The following is a 24,073-nucleotide window of genomic DNA, read 5'->3' on the forward strand; positions in this document are numbered from 1 at the left end:
ATTTTTTGTTTGCTTGGGTAATATTGTATCCTTCTGGAGTCTTTAATGAGCTGAAAACAGATAGTTATAGTTATAGTTTTCCTTAGTTATGATAAAGGATAAAGTATATATAGATATTGTAACTGTAAATATTGCTTGATAACTGTTTTGTTATGTGTGATTTTACTATGTTAAAATGAAAGCCTTTTTGTTTAAACAGAAAAAGGGGAAACGATGGAGGAAGGTCATTGGTCAATAAACAAACTGCCTTGGCCCATTTATTGGCCATCCCTTAGGTGGGTGGAATAGAGAGAACAGGATGCTGGGAGGAAGAGGAAGTGAGCTCAGACAGGTCAGACGCGATGAAGCTCCGACCGAGGAAGGACGTAGGCTAGAATATTCCCGGTAAGCGCACCTTGGGGTGCTACACACATTAATAGAAATGGGCCAGGCAGTGTTTAAAAGAAAAAAAGAACTTTAAACAAAAATGGGAGGCAGAGGCAGGTGAGTCTCTGTGAGTTAGAGGCCAGTCTGGTCTATAAAGCGAGTTCCAGGACAACCAGGATTGTTTCATGGAGAAACTCTGTCATGAAAAGACAGAAACGAACCAAAAGAGTCTCAAGTCTGTTGTCATTAGTAATAAAATAAGAGACCTTCAGCCATCTGCCCCACTGCTCAAGGGTTTCTCATATGAATACTAGATCCATGACTGAGTATCACCCAGTACCTTTATCTCCCACTGGCTGGTACTTTTGTGCAAGAGTATAATGTACAGTTGCTGATTTTACTATTGGAAGTAAGTAAATCCTTTTTATAAAACAGACAACTATTTAGTATTAAGATGTTGATACTACTCCAAACAATCTGTTTAATACCAATTCCTATAAAACTGGTTAACTATTCCAGCACTCCCGCCCCCTACCTCACACACATTTAATAAAGCAGACCTGCAACCTCATAAGGTGAAAGAAAATGACAACCATCCTGTAGGCATCTGAAAGAAAATGAATTATCCTATAGGCACCTGTCTTTTGGAACTTCTTAAAGGAACTCTACAGAAACTGTGTTTTATGTAGTATTCAAAATGTACAGCAACTAACCATTTGTTGTGGATAGTTTTCTTGCATGACACAAGCACAAGCAATTAAAAAGTAATAAAGATAAATTTAAGTCACCCTCACAATAATAAGAATAACAGTAAGGATTTCTTCTTTTTAAAAAGACTTATTTATTTATTATGTATACTATGTCCTGACTGTGTGTAAGCCTAAACACCAGAAGAGGGCATCAGATCTCATTATAAACGGTTGTGAGCCACCATGTGATTGCTGGGAATTGAACTCAGAACCTCTGGAAGAGTAGCCAGTATTTTTAACCTCTGAACCATCTCTCCAGCCCAAGGGTTTCTACTTATTGGAAATCCAAAACTGATACTATTTCCAATTTTTATTCAAAAGTCCAATACATGAGAAGGCTTTCTGAAATTTTTATCCCTCTCCTCTTGTGACTATGGCTGTCTGTAGATGTCTATCATCATTTTAAGTGCAAGGACATAAAAACCATCCATTTAGGATAATAGCATTATAAAGTCTAAGCAATATGAACTCCTATACAGCACTATATCTGTACATGAAACAGCACTAGTTTTATATCTTGCATTACCTATTTCTTTCCTTCTTCCTTCCCTCCTTTCTTTTCTTTTTGTATACTATATTTCAATTTCATTTACGAAACTCTATTTGGACTGAACATTTTCAATTCTATGCTTATTTTCACTATAATCTGCTTTCCAAGTAACTTCATTTGGCTGCTTCACCTTTCTTCCCTTCCTCAAAAGCCACCTGAGCTTGGAAGCTGATTCCTTCTACTTTTTCTTTTACATCCACTAAACATTTACATAATACATCTATAGTCACCAAGTATTGGTAATACTTTAGACCAGATTTCCTAAATGAATCCCTATGAATATTCAAATTAAAAAGTCTAGTTCAGGCTCATTATCTGGGTTACTGCTAGATCCTATGATTTTCTCATTATGAATCTCTCTACTGCACACTAAAAAACACCTACTTACATCAACTACTTTAGTACAGATTTTCTTTTGAGGTACAAATTAGTTTCTACTTCCTAGATAAAGCAACTACAGTAACATCTATTATTTATATTCTCTTGTATTATCAATTTGCTCTAAAAATACTTATATGAGATTGGGGAATTTGTCCTTAATGCTTCCTACTTGGGGTTCTACATATTATAGCACCATCATGCCCCCCCCCTTTTTTTTTTGTTTTTTTGTTTTTTTGTTTTTCGAGACAGGGTTTCTCTGTGGTTTTGGAGCCTGTCCATTTTATGCCTTAAAAAAATCTTTTAAAGGCTAAATGCCAGGCATGGTGGCACTCAGGCCACTGAGGCAGGAGTGATGTGGAATGCCCCTCTGCATGCTGTGAATATGTTTTCTTATTATTGGTTAATAAAGAAGCTGCTTTGGCTTATGGCAGGGCAGAATATAGCTAGGCAAGAAAGCCAAATAGAATACAGAGAAGGCAGAGAAGTCAAGGAGATGTTAGCAGCCTAAGGGGAAGAAAGATGTGAGGTAACAAGCCACAAGCTTCATGGTAAGATAAAGATTAATAGAAATGGGTCAATATAAGTTTTAAGAGCTAGCTAATAATAAATAAGCCATAATATTAAGCCTCAGAGTGGTTATTTGGGAACTGACAGGCAAGAGAGAAATCACCTAGTACATGGGACAATTAGCAGTATAAGACCAACATGGTTTATGAGTAAATCTATCTCAAAACAACAACAAAAAAACAATATCCTTCCCTGCCCAAAGAAAAAAATTTAAGAAGCAGATGAGTAAGTAATGAGGATTACAAATATGTTCTTGGCAGATGGATGGATACACCCAAAATACACATTAATATAATTTTTCAAATTTATGAAATCTCTTGCTTCTTTTTTAGTAAATACACAGAATACTTACTTTTGCCAATAAACAAAAAAGGAATAAGATGTAACCAAGTCAAGAAGTCAGGGACTCACTGGCTCCCAGCATAGCTAAAACTGGCCATTTCAAACAGCAGTATGTATACAAGACTCAATAAAAGCAATAACTTTAGGTCGTAGAAATACATTCTCCCAGAAAGAATGACTGCTGTAAACAATAGGTGATTATCAGTTCCATTTCCCAAAGATAGCTAGCTATTTTTGATTTTTGTCACCTACATACGAGTAAATATTAAAGTCGTATTTACATTATTCATTCTAACAGCTTCATTAGTCACTAAAATTCCAATTATCTTAAAAAAATACATAACATCAATCTCTTTCTCAGATAGGCTATTACTTCTGTTTTTCCAGAAGTACTCTCTAGATTATCTCATCATTAACCCAAAACTCAAGAATCCAGTAACATGTACAACATTGTTAGATATTATCATATTTTCTTATATTTCCATTATTTTCTATTTTTATATAGGTAAGCTACAAAGCAATAGGTTTATTTCTAAATTCTAATCTTTCTCAGGTAAGATGTTATAAATGTCTGCAAAGAGTCTCTGGACATATAATACATTTAATATAATACAACAAAGGCTATAAATGTTATATTTTTATATTATATATATTACATATTATAAATTTTATATTACTTAGGCTTCTTCACTTTCTATTTTCCAGTACTGGATGGCTCTCTTGAAAAAAAAAATCATAAATCACAGAGATTGTGTGGTGTCAAATGAAGAAAACAGACTCTTAGAACCAACTGAGCCGTCAAACAGAAACACCCTTTCTCCATTTGGGGAGATGACTCAGTAAGTCCAGATCCCCAGAACCCATGAAAAGGTCAGGCACGAAGAGTGCACACCTGGAATAGCTGCAGGGAGCTAGGTGAACAAAGGACACAGATGGATGCCAAGGGTTCACTAGCCAGATAGTCTGAATGTCAGCAGTGACATCCAAGTTCAGCGAGACCTTGTTTCAAATGATAAAGTGAAGAGCAATAGAGGAAGATATCCAAAGTCAACCCTCTGGCCTCTATACGTGTATGCATACAGATGAGCAAACTTGCACACATATGTGCACATACCTCCTGCCCACAGAAAAATATTTTAAGTTAAAATTCAATCATATCGCAGTAACATACTGTACCCATTACTTGGCCGAGAATAACTTTCTTCCCAATTCTAATCTGAAAAGAACTGGTTCTCGTTTCCTACCACAATTCCTAATTAAATGCTTTGCTCAATAGCTAGTATCCAAGATATACACATAAATGCAAACACGCAGAATTTAAACATCAAACATTAACTCCATCTATAGCCTACAGTTAAAAATGTTGCTTTATTCTCTACTCATTCAAATCCAGTAAATTTCAAAACAACTTTGCTTTTAATTTAACAAAAATAGACTACCATGTATAGTAGTAGCAACAATTTTTCATGTGGAAAACAAGAAAAAGATGCCCTAATATAGCTAAGAAGCTCTTAAACTGCTCACACGATGGCATTCAGATGTCAAACACTACATTTCAACAATAATCAGTAAAACAGCAATAACTGATACAAAGAAGAAGTAAGTATGGCCATTTTCAGCAATTGGAAATAAAGGAACAAATACTTAAAACTTTCAGAAAAGGCAGAACAAAATAAGGCCTAATAGCAACTAAAAAGTAATTGGTATAAATTACATAGATTACAACACTATGAAAGGTGAAATGGCAACAGGAGCGGGTGTATACCATTCATAGGACAACAGAGGCATAAGAAAAAAGCAAGAGATTCTCAAGCTACAAAGAAGAGGTATTTAAGAAAATGTCCAGAAATAATGCTACGAGTATGGACTACAGTGATGACCATAGAGATGAAAAAAGAACAAAATTCAATAGGAGTAACTGACAGAAGTTTGCCAATGAAGTAAAGTTAGTTCATAAAAGAAAGAATAAATCATAATGCTTCCTAGGCTTTGTAGCAGGAAACTGTTGGAAACAGGATACCATGAAAGCAAGGGAAGGTGGTAAACCCACCACTGAGTTTTCAGTAACTGAAATCTTTCCAGCACAAAATTATGCTTTTTTTTTCAAGGCAGTAAAACAGAAACCCAAAGGTTGAACATGGCCAGAAACATTTACAAAAAAAACATTTAAAAATATAAACTTACTAAGTCTTAAGTCTACATTAATTGGTAACTACTATCTTTTTGTATCACAAAAGACTATTTTTTAAATTACCATAAACTTTTATATTTAAGATAAACAGCTTGAGACCCAGTCAATTATTCTGCCTAAATATACATAAGAATGTATGTCAGGATGTAAGATTTTTTAATAGGCTCATCAACATACTGGAAACAGTTTAAACTGAAAAGACAGTTACTATCAACTCTTGTATATAAACAGGAAATCAAATTTTCCTTTTCCTGAAAATGATTTAATTTTTTAAAAAAGGAAACTAAGATACCATACTAGACAGTTTCCCAAATTTCTTGGTTACCTTTACTTTATCTCTTCTCAAGCAACAGAACAAACAATTCTCATCAAAAGCCCAATCAGAAATGCTTTCGGGTTCACACTCTGCAAAAGTAAGGAAAACAAATTTTAATAGTCATAAAAAATTTTTCCAGAAAATAAACTATAGCTAACTTCAAAATATGATGTAGTGTAAGAAAACCCTCATTAAATTCTTATGGGTTTTTTCCCCAAAAACAGGGTTTCTCTGTTTAACAGTCCTAGCACTAGGCTAGCCTCAAAGTCTGCCTCTGCCTTGTGAGTGCTGGGATTAAAGGTGTGTGCCACCACTGCCCGAATGAATTCTTGTGTTTTAATCAAACTCAGGGTCCCACACATGCAAATATTTGTACTCTACCCCCAGCCATACCCTGAAATTCTTTCCACTATGCCCCCCAACCACTTCTGTCTTAAAAATTCTTCACTAGCTGCTCACTAGTTAATTATGCTACCTACACACATACTAACAGTATAGAACAAACAAGGATGCTAACACAAATGCAGTTTAACCCTTACAAAACTGAGTATGAGACCTAAATCACCACGGTTGTGAAATACCACAAGTATTTTTAATACCTTTAAATAAACTGAGATCTTTTAATAATGCAGGTCCAAACAGCCCTTCAAGAATACTTTCAAATCCTGAAAGGATAAAATAAAATAAAATCCGTTATCACAATATTCACTGAAAAATATTGCTTTCTTCTGTTTCTCAAGAATCACTGGTTAATATTGAAGAGATTCTCAGGAAAGAGTCACACACAAATCTAAAAAGTGGTGTTTGAATTTTTGTTAATGATTAACACAGCAAAAATTCAAAGTACATTCAAGAGCAAAAGAGAAAAAAAAAAACCAGAAACTAGAAATAACCAATGATGGAATGGAAATTCACAATTCTCTAATTGTTCGACAAAACTTTACAGGAATTAGCATTTTAAAAAGTGCCTACCCAAAGAAGTGTCATGATTCAGAATTTCATAAACTTTCTAGAATAATCTAAATAGTCCTTTTTTTTCTACATAACAGTTGATGCATAAATTTCTCGAAAATTCTCAAGAACAGTTTCCCCACCTATCACTATATTTTAAAAGGAAAGCCCTGTATTATTCCATAATGTAATATTAACTATTTGATCAGTTCCTTTATAAATGTAAAACCTAGGTCCATAAACAGAAAAAAAAAAATAGAAAATTCACACAGCTGTACAAAACATTTAAAACCATTGTGTCCTCCCACCAGTGTGAAAGAAGAAAGCCAGGTTTTCTAACTGACTACATCAAATACTACCATGTATATTAATGAAAGTTAACTTAAATATCTTGCTGTTGTGGGTTGTTTAGAAAGAGAAAACTCTTGAGAAAGTGGAATCTGCAGTGGCTCCCCCAACCTCAGCAAAGATTAGATAGATAGATAGATAGATAGATAGATAGATAGATAGATAGATAGATAGATAGATAGATAGAGCGAGCCAAGGACCTCATTATGAAGTTCAAATACTTATTACAAAAGATCTGAGACTCTGTGACTCTGTATGCACTTTAACTGTGACCTTTACAAAGAATGGCATGCACATTTGGTACACATTATTATTTTTCAAATGTGTAGAAATGCTAACAAATTTAGAAAGCAAAAGAGGAAAGAAAAGATAGCTGGCCTTTAAGGGGCTGGAGAGATAGCTCAAGATTCTCTTCCAGAGGACCAGGGTTTGATTCCCAGCATCTGTATGCACCTCTTAACTGTCCCTTAGTAACATCAGTCCCAGGGGTCCAATACCCTTTTTGGTCTACAAAGGCACTGTATGCACATGGTACGCAGACACATACGCAGGTACAATACCCCAATACATGTACAATTAAAATTAAAAGGAAAAAGGTAGTCTTTAAAAACAGCACTATCTTGTTTAACTGGCAAAAAACAAAACTCAACAAATTGTAATTCAAGAAATGTTTTGTCCTACTTCCTAGAAAGCTGTAATTTTCAACAAAATAGCTGCTAAAGGTGTATTGTAATTAAAGTTTATTTTTAGATTGTTTTAAACTGTAACTTTTTCATTTTTTGTTAGAAAGTCAACTGTCTACTTTATTTCTTAACATCAAATTATTCAAATAGCAAAATTAAATTACTCATTAATCAAATAGCGACTTGTTTCCCTAATTAATCCCCTAATATAATTAATTACTGTATCCTCCTGCTCTTCCAAACATTCGAAAAAAGGAAAGTATTTGGGTTAGGAACAATAATGAAGATTAAAAGGTATCTATCATAGCTCCTGGAGACTATATTATATACTCTCAATAGCTAATCCCTGTTCCTTTAAGTAAATCTCAAAAACAGCCTCCAACTCTTAAGACCTCTTATTTTCCAGAAAGAAACTTTTATTTTTATAAATAGGAGTGAAAACATTTGAGTATCTTAGAATTAAGTATCTAAAAATCTAGTTGACAAATATGATTGGTTATTGTAGTTCTTACATGAAAGAATAAGCTAATATTTTTCACCTGGGTTTATATAAAATTATAAGAAATGTCAAACTTCCAGAGCAAGCAAATTTTACATATTTATTTTTGAGGCAGGGTTTATGTATATAGCCCAGGATGATATCCAATTCTGATCCTTCTACTTCAGTTTCCAGAGTGTTATGGTTACAAGTACCACTATGTCATGCTGTGCTCTAAGTCTCATTTTCTAAAAAGGAAAATGTAAATACAGCAAGAAATACTAGCAAAGTAGAAAAAGAGGTAACAGCTTGAGAGATAATAATTTAAAATTTACAAAGAACAGAACCTAAAATAGGTCAACTGAAGAATAACAGTAACACATAATCACTGCAAAAAAAAAAAAATTACAGATGGGGGGTACTCACTGGATATGATGTATGCCTATAATCCAGCATTCAAGAGGTTAAGTGAGAAGGAATGCCACAAGTTCAGAGCTACTCTACCATATTAAGCTCCATACCCAGCCTGGGCTACCGATTCAAGTTCTGTATTAGGGGAGGGGAGTAAGCACACTTACTTTCTAGTAAGCAAGCAGTCAACAGAACAATAACAACAAATTTAGTCATAAAAGAACTATTTAGTCGCAACTAATTTTGCTCTAAATAATAACCATATACAAGTTATTTCTCTTCTGTTCACACTTGCCTCAATACACTAACTTTACACTTAGACACGGTATACTATAAGATCCACATTCTGCTGTCCTCTGTTCACTGAATGTTAACACTACTCAGTTTTGCTAATAATAAATATTGAATTTAGCAGTTGCATAGCAACATTGAATTATCCAACATACTATGCTTGACATTAACAAAAGGCAAATAAGAACAAAGACACTCAAAAATTCATACCAAGATTTCATAGAAAAGCCATGAAGAATGATTAACAAAGTGCCATAAAGAATACTGAGCCAGGCGGAGGTAGTGCACACCTTTAATCCCAGCACTTGGGAAGCAGAGGCAGGTGGATCTCTGTGAGTCTGAGGTCAGCCTGGTTCCAGGACAGGCACCAAAGCTACACAGAAAAACACTGTCTCGAAAAGAGAGAAAGAGAGAGAGAGAGAGAGAGAGAGAGAGAGAGAGAGAGAGAGAGAGAGAGAGAGAGAGAGAGAGAGAGAGAGAGAGAGAGAGAGAAGGAAAGGACTGGGCTCTCAGGCATATTGGTGGCTGATCTTGGTTGATTCTAGTGTGTGTGTGTGTGTGTGTGTGTGTGTGTGTGTGTGTGTGTGTGTGTGACAGACAGACAGACAGAGACAGACAAGACAGAGAGGATAAGCTGTCTCACACCTAAGGTTGGAATATAATGGCTGCTTCTTTGTATGATGAAAAGTCCCTGGTGTCCATCAACTCTAGGCTCCAGTTTGTTAGGAAAAGTGGAAAGTACATGCTACAATAGGTTCTGAAGGCTATCCTCACCAACAATTGCTCAGCTTTGAGAAAATCTGAAATAAAATACTATGCCATATTGGCTAAAACTGGTGTCTATCACTACAGTGGCAATAATATTGAAATGGGCACAGCGTGTGGAAAACACTACAGAGTATGCACATTGGCTATTACTGACGCAGGTGATTCTGGTATTATTAGAAGCATGCCAGAACAGACTGGTGAAAAGTAAACCAGGATAGTTTTCCTTTAATAATTTAATAAAACTTTGCCAGAACTCCTTTAAAAAAAAAAAAAAAAAAACCACTGTTTGCTGCAACCATGCACAGTGTCCAAGTGCACAGGCCTCAGAATTGCTTGAACCATGGAACCACTGGCAAAGAGGGTCTTTATAGGAGTATTAGCAGTTCAACTTGAGGGTGTTATGGGAGCTTATTTTTTATTTAAAAAGATGAACTTGAGCTAAGATTTCAGGCAAACAATGAGGAAGGAAGACATTCCCATTATTTTGAAAGTTTACTGGAGATTCACTGAACAGTCTGCAATGTACGGTGGGAGACTAAACCAGAATAACAGATAAGAAAATCATTATAGAGGTTTCTCAACCAACAAAACATGTAACCACTGTATTACTCAAAGGTGCTCAAGTGTCCATGTTTACTGTGATCCTATTCACAATGACGAGAAAATGGAATCAGTGTAGATATCCATTCACTGATAAATAATAAAAATGTGCTACATGAAAACTTATTTACTTGCAAAGAAAGATCAAATTGTAAAACTTGCAAATGGATCTGCAAATTAAGTGAGGTAGCCCGGATTTAGGAAGGCAAATAATACATGTTTTCTCTCATACGCAGATCCTAGTTAGCATGTGTGTATGTGTTAGTATAGGTCATGAATCTAGAAAATGGACCAAAGAGTGGAAGAGGTAGTGAGGAAAAAAGAGGTCAAGAGGACACATACACCATGAAAGCAGAAAGGGGACACTGGAGGTGGGGGAGATTTAAGACAGATACACAGGAAAGAACAATGGTAGAGGATAAACAAAAACAGATTACTATAAAAATACCACATGAAGCCTATTACTTTGTATGTTAATTTAGAAGTTTTAAAAACAGTGCTGGGGAGATAGCTCAGGGTCTAGGAGCACTGGCTACTCTCCCAGAGGGCCTAGTTCTGATTCCCAGCACCCATGACAAACATCTGTAACTTCAGTCTAAGGGATCCAACACTGTCTTTTTGCCTCTCCAGACATGAAGATTTGAAAGGATAGTTAATAGAACAGAAAGTGCAACTGATATCTGCTAGAGAAAGATGATTTTCTGTCCCAGATCAACCCAGTTTCTCAAATCTATAGACCAAAATCAGAAATGAAAAGGGTTTTTTAAAAACTCAAAAACAAGAGAACTGCTTTTTTACAATTTATTACTATACATTTTATACAATCCTGTGATCGCAATAAACCTAAAAAACAAAGTAGGAAAAACAAAACCCAATTTTAAAAAGAAAACAGTGTTATTAATAATATCAAGAGAAAGGACTGTTAGAACATTTAAAATGTCATTTTATACAATCATATTTGTATGTTTAACATGTAGACCCATGAATGAGATTCCTATGTACTGAGTGACCAAAATGTTGAAGATACACAATAGCTACGAGAGAGAAATGTAGGTCTTCAAGAGCAGTTGAGTCAGATGTTCTAATATGTGTTGTATGTATCTGTCTTCGTGATTGTGTTTCAGTAAAGAAGCCATTTAAATGTAAATCTGAAGCTGATTAAGGGTGAGTCAATTACACCCACTGACAACCTGTGGGTCCCAATCCCTTAGAGGACCTTAATCATTTAAGGTCAAAAAAGCCCTATGAATGCCATCCTCCCCTGTTCCCTCTATGTGAGTATCAGTGAGTGAAAAGGAGGGAGGGAGGGAAAAAACGGGGGGGGGGGGACGACACAAAGTGAGAGGTGCAGTAATTTTTCTTAAATATATCAGAAGTATAAATTACAACACAGCAGGTAAGCACAAGATAAAAAGCAGTCCTCATGTTCCTTGGGGAGTCAGTCATGGAGTTTACTAAAACAGAACTACAAGCTGAATTATTTTCTGCATTTTAATGGAAATGGGAATCTTTGTGACTAAAAACAGAGACAAAATTAAACTTTCGCAATATTAAAAGAAAGAAGATTCATTTTCTAGTCCTAGTATGACTGGTAGGAGCTTTATACTGTAAGGGGCTTCATTTATTTAAGATAGAATCTGAAAGTATTTGACAAAGAAAGCAGGGAGTTTGCATTTTGTATTCCTTCTTTGTCCCCTGTAATTTAAAAGACAATTAAATAAAATGGTAATTATGCATCTATATGATAAATATTATATAATTTGGAGTGAGAGACTACATAGAATGAAAGCATTTTGTAAAGTTATTAATTCAAAATATAGCTACAAATTAAGCTAATTATAGTGCTCAAAGAAAACACTAAGAATGCAACTAGAAATGTACAGAAGATATGAGATGAGAAAGGGTGAGGTATAGTTCAGTGGTAAAGCACTTGCCTAAAGAAAGAGGGTAAGTTACAGAACATCTAAACCCTCCAATTAAAAGACATATATTGGCAGAATGGATTTGGGCGAGTTTGTTTTGTGAGACAGGATTTCTCTGTGCAGCCCTGGCTGACCTCGAACTCACAAGATTCACCTGCCTCTGCCTTCTAAGCACTGGGACTGAAGGCGTGCACCACCATCTACAACTATGATGCAATCACATAACATCCGTTAAAGGGACTTAGCTTGAGCCAAAAACGGGTGTTGAAGTATTATTATTTAAATAAAATTTAAAAACTAATGATTTTTTTAAAATTGTAAACAGTAACCAAAAAGAGAAATGAACTGGCTCTATCTTATGTCCCTTTTTCTGTAAGGAATTCATTCCAACATTTTCAATAGATCCTTGAAACTATGAACAGTACTGACTCCCTCATGTCATATTTTTTCCCATATACAAGCTTTATAACTAAGTTTTGCGTATTAAGTAGATACAGTAATAAATTAGTAACTTATCAGGACAATTACAGCAAAATACTATACAAAGTTACACAAATAATTCTAGTCCAAGTCTCTTTCTGACCGTGCCAGTATTCTTTACTTGCATTCAATGGTTTCATGCCACTTGTTCAGAGTTGCCAAATTCTTTGTGCAGACTCGATGCTTTCTGAAACCCATTTTTTAAAAAAATTCATTCCTTTTACTAATAAATTTAATGCTTTTCAATACCAACCAAGCATTTGTATCATGTACTAAGGCTGGAACTTGCAGTTTAAGGTTCAGAGAGCAAAACTAGCACTGATGCCCTTTACATTTCACAAATAGGTTTGTTTTTACTACAGATCTTAGGAAACTGGGCATTTTTTTTTTTAACTACATTGTCACTCAAAGGAAGTACTTTAATTGCTTCTGTTTGCCAGTATTGCTGCATTTGAGCTTTGGGGTCATTACTGAATAAAATAAAGGCTAACTGAATATAACCCCAATAATACCATGACCATTCATTTGATAACTCAGGTGGCTACCAAGAACTAATAGGCAAGTGGTTTATACAGTGTGGCTATGCTAGACCAAGGTGGGATGGTATAAGACTAAATGACACTACTCAGAATACACACAATTTAAAACTTAATTTCTAGAACTTTACATTGATAGTTTTAGACTATGGTTTACAGCAGCAGCTAAAAATCTTTGGAAACCACACTTCACCAAGAAGCCTTTATGCTGAGATCCTATCCAACAAGGTCACAGGATTAAGAAACGTCCATTCGGAAAGTGATAGGTCACAAAGGCAGAGGCTCATAAATAAAAAGAGGCCCAAGAGAGATCCTGTACTTGTTTTGCCACATGAACACATAGCAGAAAGGTAGCCACCCACGAATCAGAAAGTAGGCCCCCAAAAGACATCTAATATACTTTTACCCTTTTCTTAGATTTCTCAGATTTTCTTTGATTTCTCGGACTCCAGAACTCTGAAATTTTAATTTCTGTTGCTATTAAGACAATCCATGGTATTTTAGCAGACTAATAAATAAAGTAAATGGGCTCCAGGAGTAAGATCCCATGGCCACACTCTAAAAACATCGATATAGACTAGAGGAATTTTGAGGCACATACTTGCTTTAAAAAGTACATTCTGGGGCTGGAGAGATGGCTCAGAAGGTTAAGAGTACTGGCTGCTCTTCCAGAGGTTCTGAGTTCAATTCCCAGCAACTACATGGTGGTTCACAACCATGTATAATGGGATCTGGTGCCCTCTTCTGGCATGAAGGCATACATGCAGGAGGAATACTGTATACTTAATAAATAAATAAATAAAAATCTTTAAAAAAAAAAGTACATTCTGCCAAAACCAAACTGCTGTGAGTGATGCCGGTAAAGATGTAAAAGAATCAATCAGAGAGGGGGCTGGAGAGATGGCTCAGCAGTTAAGAGCACTGGCTGCTCTTCCAGAGGACCCAGGTTCAATTCCCAGCACCCACATGGCAGTTCAAAACTGTCTGTTATGTTAACTCCAGTTCCAAGGAATCTAACATCCTCACATAGAAATACTTGCAGGCAAAATACTAATTAACATAAAATAAAATTTAAAAATTAAAAAAAAAGAAAAAATCAGAGAGCTAGAACTGGAGAGATGGCCCAGCACTTAAGAGCACTGGCTGATCTACCAAAGAACCTGGGTTTGATTCCTAGTACTAATAGCATGGCAACTCACATCTTTGACTTCATTCAGTCCCAGAGTATCCAATACCCTCTTTTCGCCTCTTTGGGCACTGTTTACACACAAGTGATACACAGAAATATATGCAGGCAAAATATCTATATACATAGAAATAAGGGGTGGGTGACTAAGAAAAGCCACTATATCTTTAGATATACCTAAGCTATCAGGAACTAAATATGCTAGGAATATGGAGAGTAAAGACCTTTCTGATAAGGACTCAAAGGAAAATGTTATTGAATGATGTAGGGATATCCACCCTGTCATAAAATAGGAAAGAACTTGACTGAACAGTGTTTATGTCTCAGTAGCTTAAGAAAGACAGAAAGAAAATGAGTAATGAAACTGGATATTTAGACAAGGAAAGAGCTAGTTTCCTCCTGACTTCTTGGAGTCAAATGAGAAATGATTTAAAGATAAAACCACTTAATTCATCAGAAAGGAAGCAAAACTTAAAAGATTAGGAAAATTTTTTTTACATATATATTTTAAAGAGTAAGAAAACAACACAGCATCAATGCTGTTGTCATTTAACTGTCTAATAAAAAGACAACTCCAGTTTTAATCTTTGTCAATGAAGGCAATTCATAAATCACAAAGACTGTTTGTTCTTCCCATCAGAGGGTAAGAATGCAAAAGTCTCTTCAAACACCAAGCTAAGAACCTCAGACTGGTAGATACTTAACATAATTTGAGCTTTGGAGATGCACGAGCACATACTCTAGGTATATAGTCATCATAGAAATAGGAATGCCCAAGGCTGAGAGGACAAGTCTACCATTCTAGTGGGTCCAAAGTGTACCTATCCCAGAGATCTGGCAAGAGCATCCCGCAAAATGTTTCTGCTCTATTGAACTTTGTACTTATTTGGAACTTATTAGCACTTTCATCTTTCCTTATTTCCTTCCATTTTGAATGGGAGTGCCTATATCATACCTACCTCACCAGTATATCTGAGAAGCATATAAAAGATATGCCATCTCAGGTTCAAAGCTAGAAAGCAATGACTCAAGATAGATTGTAATTTAGTCTTATTCCTACCTGATTTACATATTTAGATGAGACTCTGGATATTTGCCTTTTGGCTGATATTAAATGAGGTACCAGAGCTATTGGAAGAAATAAATGCATTCTTAGAAAGAACAGGGGAAATTCAGTGGGGAAGCTATGATTAGAATTTTTGTTAAAATGGTGATGACTTTAGGATGTGTGACTTTAGGAGCTAAAAGATCTTGAAAGCTAGGAAAACATTCTATTACTGCCATAATAAAAAAAAAAGGCCCAAAAGAAAGACCCTCCATCCTTTAACTGCAGAGAATATGAAAAGAACCAAGAAACAGCTTTTCCCAGACAATCTATTAATACCTTCACCTTCAAGTTCCCAGTCACAAGAACTTTGAGAAACTAGTATCTGTTGCTTATAAACCATCCAGATTGTGGAATTGTTATAGAAGCCCAACCAGGCTAAGACAGACTTTGAGGTAAAACATGTTAAGACAACAAGGGAGCACAGTACATAACGAGAACAGATCAAATCCATCAAGACCTAGCAGGTATGAAGAGATGACTCAGTGGTTAAACGCACTTGTTGCTCTGGCAGAGGACCCAGGTTCAAATCCCAGCACAAATATGGTGGCTAACAACCATCTGCAACTTCAGTTCCAGGGGATCCAAGGCCCTCTTCTGACTTCCACAGGCACCAAAAATACAGGTGGTACATATATAAACATGCAAGCAAAACACACATACAATGAGCAGAGCTAATTTTTTTTTAATTAGCTAGGTGTGGTGGTGCACACCTTTAATCCCAGCACCTGGAGGCAGAAGCAGGCATATCTCTATGGCATTTGAGGACATTGAGTTAAGGCCAGCCTGGTCTACACAGTGAGCTCCAGGCTACCCAGGGCTATATAAAACCTTGACTCAAAAAGGAGGAGGTGAAGGAGGAGAAAGGAAGATGACCAACAATACTTAGTAATTAAATACATACACAAGGTAACAGATTTTAGAATATATAAATCAAAAATTAAACAGAAGGGAGAAATGGCTCAATAACAATAGTTAGTAACACCAAGGTGCTGCTTTCAACTAAGCAAAAGGTAAGCATGAACTAGAAGACATCAGCATCACTATTAATCAACAAAACCTCAAAGAAATGCACAGAACTCACTAACCAAAAACAGTCAAATATATGTTGTTCTCAAGTGCATAGGAACATTCTCCAAGACAGTCTGTTAAGCCAAAAGAAACAACTCAATAAATCTGAAAAAGATGTAAGTCATATAAAGTATCTTCTTCAACTACAATACAGTTAAATTATAGACTAACTGGAAAATTCAAATATAATAACACATTCTTAAGCAACCAGTTAGTCTAACAAGTAGCTACAAAGGAAAAATAAGAAAGCATGCAATAAAACAATAATGTAAAAAGAAATAGAATATCAAACTCAAAGTCTTCAGAAGGAAATTTATACATGTGAACATCTACATTTTTAGAAAATGAAGACATATCTAAAATTAATACCCACAACAGTCCCCAATGTCTTAACACATATATCTTTTAAGAACTAAATAAGAACTAAGTACTATAACAGGCCCCAAGACCTTAGCACAACTGATGTTAGAGGAACCAACCATTCTGACCTAAGAACCCAACACCTTGGGACCAAACACCTGACAAAACAGGGACAAAGATATAATTAATCAAAGACCTAGTTCTATGGTTTCAGGATCTGGGAAGTTCCTCAATGTACTAAACCTTCTTTTTCAGCATCTACCTAGGTAAGAGTTATGTTTGGTTGTAAGTTACCATATGGGGAGCCAAACCCAGGTCCTCTGAAGTGCTCTTACCCACTAAGCCATCTTTCCAGCCACCTAAAAGTTGGTTCTTAATAACAATAAACACAGTAGACAAACTCTTAGCCAAACTAACCAAAAGAGAAAGAAGACCCAAATTAATAGAAGTACATATGAAAGGGGTCATTATAACAACAAAATTCAGAAAAATAATTACATACATGTATCACTATGTAAATATATGTACACTACACGTGAACAAGGCCACAGAGACCAGAATGCATCAGATCCCAAAGAAATGGAGTTACTAGCAGCTGTGGGCTTCTGGTGTGGGTACTGAGAACCACATTTACGACATCTACACAACTAGTAAGTACTCTTTTTAATTAATTTATTTTTTTAAATTTCATTTTACATTCCAACAGCAATTCTCCCTCCCACCCCTCCACCCGGCTCCCTCATCTCCCCACCCAATTCATTCCTACCAATGGATAAGTGCTCCCATGGGAAGTCAACAAATCCTGGCACCTTTAGATGGGGTAGGATCAAGCCCCTGCCCCCTGTATTAAGGCTGAGCAGGGCATCCCACCATAAGGAATCGGCTCCAACAAGCTAGCTCATACACTAGGGATATATCCTGGTCCTACTGCCAGGGGCCCCTAAGATAGTCCAAGTTTTACCACTGTCTCCCACATACAGAGGGCCTAGTTCAGTCCCATGGGTGCTCCATAGCTGTCAGACTAGAATTCATGAGTTTCCACGAGCTTGGCTCAGCTGTGTCTGTAGACTTCTCCATCATGATCTTGACCTCCCTTGCTCATATATTCCCTCCTCCCTCTCTGTCTGGATTCCCGGAGCTTGGCCTAGTACTTAGTTGTGGAACTCTGCATCTAGTTCCATCAGTTACTGGATGAAGGCTCTATGACAATAGTTGGGGTATTCACGAATCTAATTAACAGGGGAAGACCAGTTCATGCACCCTCTCCACTATTGCTAAGAGTCTTAAATGGGGTCATCCTTGTGGATTCTTGAGAATTTCCCTAGCACCAGGTTTCTTACTGACTCCATAATGGCTCTATCAAGATATCTCTTTCACTGCTTTCCCACTCTGTGCCCCCTTCTCGAACATCCTGTTCCCTCGTTCTCATCCCCCATCCCTTCCCGTTACCCCCCCCCACCTTGCTCCCAGTTTACCCAAAAGATCTCATCTAATTTGCATTCCCAGGGCAATCCATGTGTCCCTCTTAGGGTCCTCGTTACCTAACTTCTCTGGAGCTGTGGACTGTAGATTATCCTTTGCTTTACATCTAATATCCACTTATGAGTGAGTACATACCGTGTTTGTCTTTCTGTGTCTAGGTTATCTCAATCACAATTTTTTTTTCTAGTTCCATCCATTTGCCTGCAAATTTCATGATGTCATTGTTTTTTACAGCTGAGTAATATTCCATTGTATAAATGTGTGGTAAGCACTCTTAACCACTAAGCCCAAAGCTACTTACTTTTTTACAAACATGCCAAAAATGGAAATTGGAGAAAAATACAAAAAGACAAAATCTTCAACAAATGGTGCTGGGGAAACTGGGTGTCTACATGTAGAAGACTGGGGGTAGATCTTTCTCAGTCTCATAAATATCAAATACAGATGTACAGGATCTTAACAGTAAGAGTTGAATTTGAAAACTTTAGAACAAAAAGAAGCAAATTCACCCAAGAGAATTAGATGGCAGGAAATAATCAAATTGAGAGCAGAAATCAACAAAATAGAAACAATACAAAAAAAAATCACTGAGACAAAGAGTTGATTCTTCAAGAAAATCAACAAAACAGACAAACCTTTATCAAAACTAACTAAAAGACAGAAAGAGAATACTTAAATTAACAAAATCAGAAATGAAAGGGGGGACATAACAACAGACACGGAGAAAATCCAGAGAATCATCGGGTCATATTTCGAAAACCTGTACTCCACAAAATTAAAGGAAATGGACAACTTTCTCGATAAATATCACTTAACAAAATTAAATCAAGACCAGATGAGCAAATTAAACAGACCTATAACTGCTAAAGAAATAGTAACAGTCATCAAAAGTCTCTCAACCAAAAAAAAAAGCCCAGGACCAGATGGTTTCAGCTCAGAATTCTACAAGAGTTTCAAAGAACTAATACCAATATTCCTCAAATACCAATACTCCACACAAAAGAAACAGAAGGAACATTGTCAGACTCTTTTTATGAGGCTACAATTACTCTGATACCCAAACCACAGAAAGACATTAATTACTAAGAAAGAGAATTACAGACCAATCTCACTCATGAACACTGATGCAAAAATACTAAATAATATACTGGCAAATCAAATCCAAGAACACATCAGAACCGTCATTCACCATGATCGAGTCATGTTCATTCCCGAGATACAGGGATAGTTTAACATAAAAAAATCTGTCAATAAAATCCACCATATAAACAAACTGAAAAATAAAAACCACATGATCATCTCATTAGACGCTGAAAAGGCTTTCGACAAAATACAACATCCCTTCATGATAAAGGGAGTCTTCGTTTGGCAATGGATGGATATAGAGACAAAGTCCCTCATCAGAGCAACAGACTAAGCCTCCAAGGTCCAGTTGAAGAGCAGAAGGAGGAATAATATGAGCAAGGAAGTCTGGACTGTGAATGGTTGGTCCACCCACTGAGATAGTGTGCCTCTTCTAATGGGAGCTCACCAAATCCAGCGGGACAGGGTCTGAATGAGCATACAATCAAACCGGAATCTCTGAATGTGACTGAAAATGGGGGCAGACTGAGAAGCCATTGATAAAGGCACTAGGACTTATTTCTGCTGCATGTACTGGCTTTTCTAGTCTATTTGTATATTTGGATGCAAAGCTTCCTAGGACTGGGGGTGGGGGGGGGGCTTGAACTTCCCACAGGGCAGGGGTCCCTGCTCTCTTTTAAGGAGGGAGGGGGAGGGAGGAAGGGGAGTAGGAGAGCAGGAGGGGAATGGGAGGAGGGAAGGAAGTGTAAATTTTTTGAATGGAAAAAAAAAAGAAAACAAACAAAAAAAGGTCTTGAAGAGAGCAGGGATACAAGGAACATACCTAAACATAATAAAGGCAATATACAGCTAGCCAACAGCTAATATCAAACTAAACGAAGAGAAACTCACAGCGATCCCACTGAAATCAGGAACAAGACAAGGTTGTCCACTCTTTCAATATCTATTCAATATAGCTGCTGAGGTCCTAGCTAGAGCAATGAGACAACAAAAGAAGATCAAGGGGATACAAATCGGAAAAGAAGAAGTCAAACTCTCACTATTTGCTGATGATATGATAGTTTACATATGTGACCCCAAAAATTCTACCAAGGAACTTCTACAACTCATCAACACTTGCAGTAATGTAGGAAGGTACAAGATTAAAAAAAAAAAAAAATTCAGTAGCTCTCCTGTACACAAATGATAAATGGGCTGAGAAAGAAATCAGAGAAGTATCACCCTTCACAATAGCCACAAATAGCATAAAATATCTTGGAGTAACTCTAACCAAACAAGTGAAAGACTTGCATGACAAGAACTTTAAATATTTGAAGAAAGAAACTGAAGATGACACCAGAAAGTAGAAAGATCTCCCATGTTTTGGAGTAGGTAGAATTAACATAGTAAAAATGGCAATCTTACCAAAAGCAATCTACAAATTCAATGCAATGCCCAGCAAAATTCTTAACAGACCTAAGATGAACAGTACTCAATTTCACATGGAAAAGCAAAAAACCAAGGACAGCCAAAACAATCCTGTACAATAAAATAATTTCTGGAGGCATCACAATACCTGACTTCAAACTCTACTACAGAGCTACAGTACTGAAAACATCCTGGTATTGGCATAAAAAGAAAGGAGGAGCCGGGCGGTGGTGGCGCACGCCTTTAATCCCAGCACTCGGGAGGCAGAGGCAGGCGGATCTCTGTGAGTTCGAGACCAGCCTGGTCTACAAGAGCTAGTTCCAGGACAGGCTCCAAAACCACAGAGAAACCCTGTCTCGAAAAACCAAAAAAAAAAAAAAAAGAAAGGAGGACCAATGGAATCAAATCGAAGACCCGACACTTTCAAACACCTGATTTTTGACAAAAAATATCAAATGGAAAAAAGAAAGCATATTTAACAAATGGTGCTGGCATAACTGGACATCAACATGTAGAAGCTTGAAAATAGATCCATATCTATCACCATGCAAAAAATGGATCAAAGACCTCAACATAAAGCTAGCCACACTTAACCTCATAGAAGAGAAAGTGAGAAGTACACTTGAATGCATTAGTACAGGAGACCACTTCCTAAATATAACCCCAGTAGCACAGACACTGAGAGCAACAATTAATAAATGGGACCTCCTGAAAGTGAAAAGCTTCTGTAAAGCAAAGGACACGGTCAACAAGACAAAACGACAGCCTACAGAATGGGAAAAGATCTTCACTAACTCCACATCAGACAGAGGTCTGATCTCCAAAATATACAAAGAATCACAAAATTGGACACCAAAAGATCACATAATCCAATAAAAAAGAAAAATGGAATACAGACCTAAACAGAAAACTCTCAACAGAGGAATCTAAAATGGCTGAAAGACACTTAAGGAAATGCTCAACAACCTTAGCCATCAGAGAAATGCAAATCAAAACAACTCTGAGATTCCATCTTACACCTGTAAGAATGGACAAGATCAAAAACACTGGTGACAACTTATGCTGGAGAGGCTGTGAGGAAAGGGGAACACTTCTGCATTGCTGGTGGGAATGCAAGCTGGTACAGCCCCTTTAGATATCAGTATGGTGATTTCTCAGAAAATTAGGAAACAACCTTCCTCAAGACCCAGTAATACCACTTTTGGGTATATATCCAAAGGTTGCTTAATCGTGCCACAAGGGCATGTGCTCAACTATGTTCTTAACAGAACTGTTTGTCACAGCCAGAACCTAGCAACAACCTAAATGTCCCTCAACTGAAGAATGGATAAGGAAAATGTGGTACATTTATACAATGGAGTACTACACAGCAGAAAAAAAAAAAAAGAGATCTTGAAATTTGCAGGCAAATGGATAGAGCTAGAAAACATCATTGTGAGTGAGGTAACCCAGACCCAGAAAGACAATTATCATATGTACTCACACATAAGTGGTTTTTAAACATACAGCGAAGAAAACCAGCCTACAAATCATAATCCCAGAGAACCCAGACAACAATGAGGACTCTAAGAGAGAACATAGGAAGTAAAAAAGACAAGATCTCCTGAGTAAATTGGGAGTATGGGGACCTTGGGGGCATGGTTTAAGGGGAGGGGAAGGAAGAGGAGGAGAGAAGAATGGACGGGAGTAGAGAAAAATGCAGAGCTCAACAAAAATCAATAAAAAAAAACAAAAAATAAGAGTTGAAATTGCTAGAAGAGAGAGAATACACTTGAAGATCCAGACAAGAAGGTGTGGTGGTGCACGCCTTTAATCCCAGCACTTGGGGAGGCAGAGGCAGGTGGGTCTCTGTAAATAGTAAGTTCCAGGTCAGCTAAAGCTACATAGAAAGAGACCAAGTCTCAAAATTAAAACAATAAAATAAGATGCAGCACTTTCCAAATATGACTGTTCAGAAAATAAGGTGCATAATCAATAAATGGACCTCTAAAACTCAAAAGGTTCTGTACAACTAAGGAATTCATCAATAGAGTAAAGAAGCAGTCATCAAAATGGGAGAAAAATCTTTGCCAGCTATACATCTGACAAAGGATTAGTATCTAGACTATAAAAGAAACTCAAGGCCGGGCGGTGGTGGCGCACGCCTTTAATCCCAGCACTTGGGAGGCAGAGGTAGGCGGATCTCTGTGAGTTCGAGACCAGCCTGGTCTACAACAGCTAGTTCCAGGACAGACTCCAAAGCCACAGAGAAACCCTATCTCGAAAAACCAAAAAAAAAAAAAGAAAGAAACTCAAGAAACAACCCAATCAAAAACTGGGCTATGGCTGGGCGGTGGTGGCGCACGCCTTTAATCCCAGCACTCGGGAGGCAGAGGCAGGTGGATCTTTGTGAGTTCGAGGCCAGCCTGGTCTACAAAGGGAGTTCCAGGACAGGCTCCAAAGCTACAGAGAAACCCTGTCTCGAAAAACCAAAACCAAAACAAAACAAAAAAACAAAAAAAACTGGGCTATGAAGCAGAACACAGAGTTCTCATAAGAAGAAATGCAAATTTATTTATGTTTGACATCATCAGCCATTAGGGAAGTACAAATTAAAACTACTTTGAGATTTTACTTCACCCTAATCAGAACTGTCAGCATTAAGAAAACAAATGAAGCCGGGCGGTGGTGGCGCAGGCCTTTAATCCCAGCACTCGGGAGGCAGAGGCAGGCGGATCTCTGTGAGTTCGAGGCCAGCCTGGTCTACAAGAGCTAGTTCCAGGACAGGAACCAAAAGCTACGGAGAAACCCTGTCTCGAAAATCAAAAAAAAAAAAAAAAAAAAAAAAAACCAAAAAAACAAATGATGGTCAGTGCACACCTTTAAGCCCAGCACTTGGGAGGCAGAGGCAGGTGGATCTCTCTCTGTGCATCTGAGGCCAGCCTGGCCCTACAACGTAAGTTCCAGGACAGCCAAAAACAAAAATTTTTAGGAGAGGGGGAGACACAGAGAGAAAGAAAAAAAAAGGAAAATGACAATAAACGTTGGGGAAGCACATTGGGAAAGGACAACTCTCAATTCAGCATTGGCCAAAGTATACATAAACTGGTACAACCATTATGAAAATCAGTGTAGAGGTGTCTCAATAAGTTAAAAATATGGGGGTTGACAGAATGACACAGTTGAGAGTGCTTCTTGATATTCCAGGACCAGAATTTGGTTCCCAGTACCTAATGTTGGGTAGTGCACAACAATCCACCCGTAACTCTAGTTCCAGGGGATCCAACCACCCTCTTGATCCCTGTGGGCACTCACACAAGTGGCCTATACTCACATAGACCCACGAATATCACATAAATAAAAATAAATCAATAGAATTTTTAAAGAACATTAAATTGGGGGAGCATATTGAAGAGGAAGAAGGGTGTTAAATGGATATGACGAATATTTTCATCATATATATATCAGGA

At 37.0% G+C, this 24,073-nt stretch overlaps 1 protein-coding gene and 1 pseudogene across 3 annotated transcripts in view; one reads left to right on the forward strand and one right to left on the reverse strand.

Annotated features, from left to right (window-relative positions):
- Positions 1 to 24,073, reverse strand: part of Lcor (ligand dependent nuclear receptor corepressor) — a 119,576-nt gene that overhangs the window by 66,398 nt on the left and 29,105 nt on the right. For all 3 annotated transcript variants that reach the window (XM_057779732.1, XM_057779731.1, XM_057779733.1), the window contains exons 3-4: positions 6,062 to 6,127; positions 5,472 to 5,551 (exon numbers count right to left, since the gene is read on the reverse strand). Coding sequence is in view for 2 of the 3 variants with exons in the window: in XM_057779731.1 (XP_057635714.1) it covers positions 5,472 to 5,551; positions 6,062 to 6,127 (146 nt within the window). In the remaining variant the exon portion in view is untranslated. The remainder of the gene's footprint in view (positions 1 to 5,471; positions 5,552 to 6,061; positions 6,128 to 24,073) is intronic.
- Positions 9,286 to 9,600, forward strand: LOC130880616 (60S ribosomal protein L30-like; annotated as a pseudogene).

Source organism: Chionomys nivalis, chromosome 8, assembly GCF_950005125.1.
Source record: "Chionomys nivalis chromosome 8, mChiNiv1.1, whole genome shotgun sequence".
NCBI lineage: Eukaryota > Metazoa > Chordata > Mammalia > Rodentia > Cricetidae > Chionomys > Chionomys nivalis.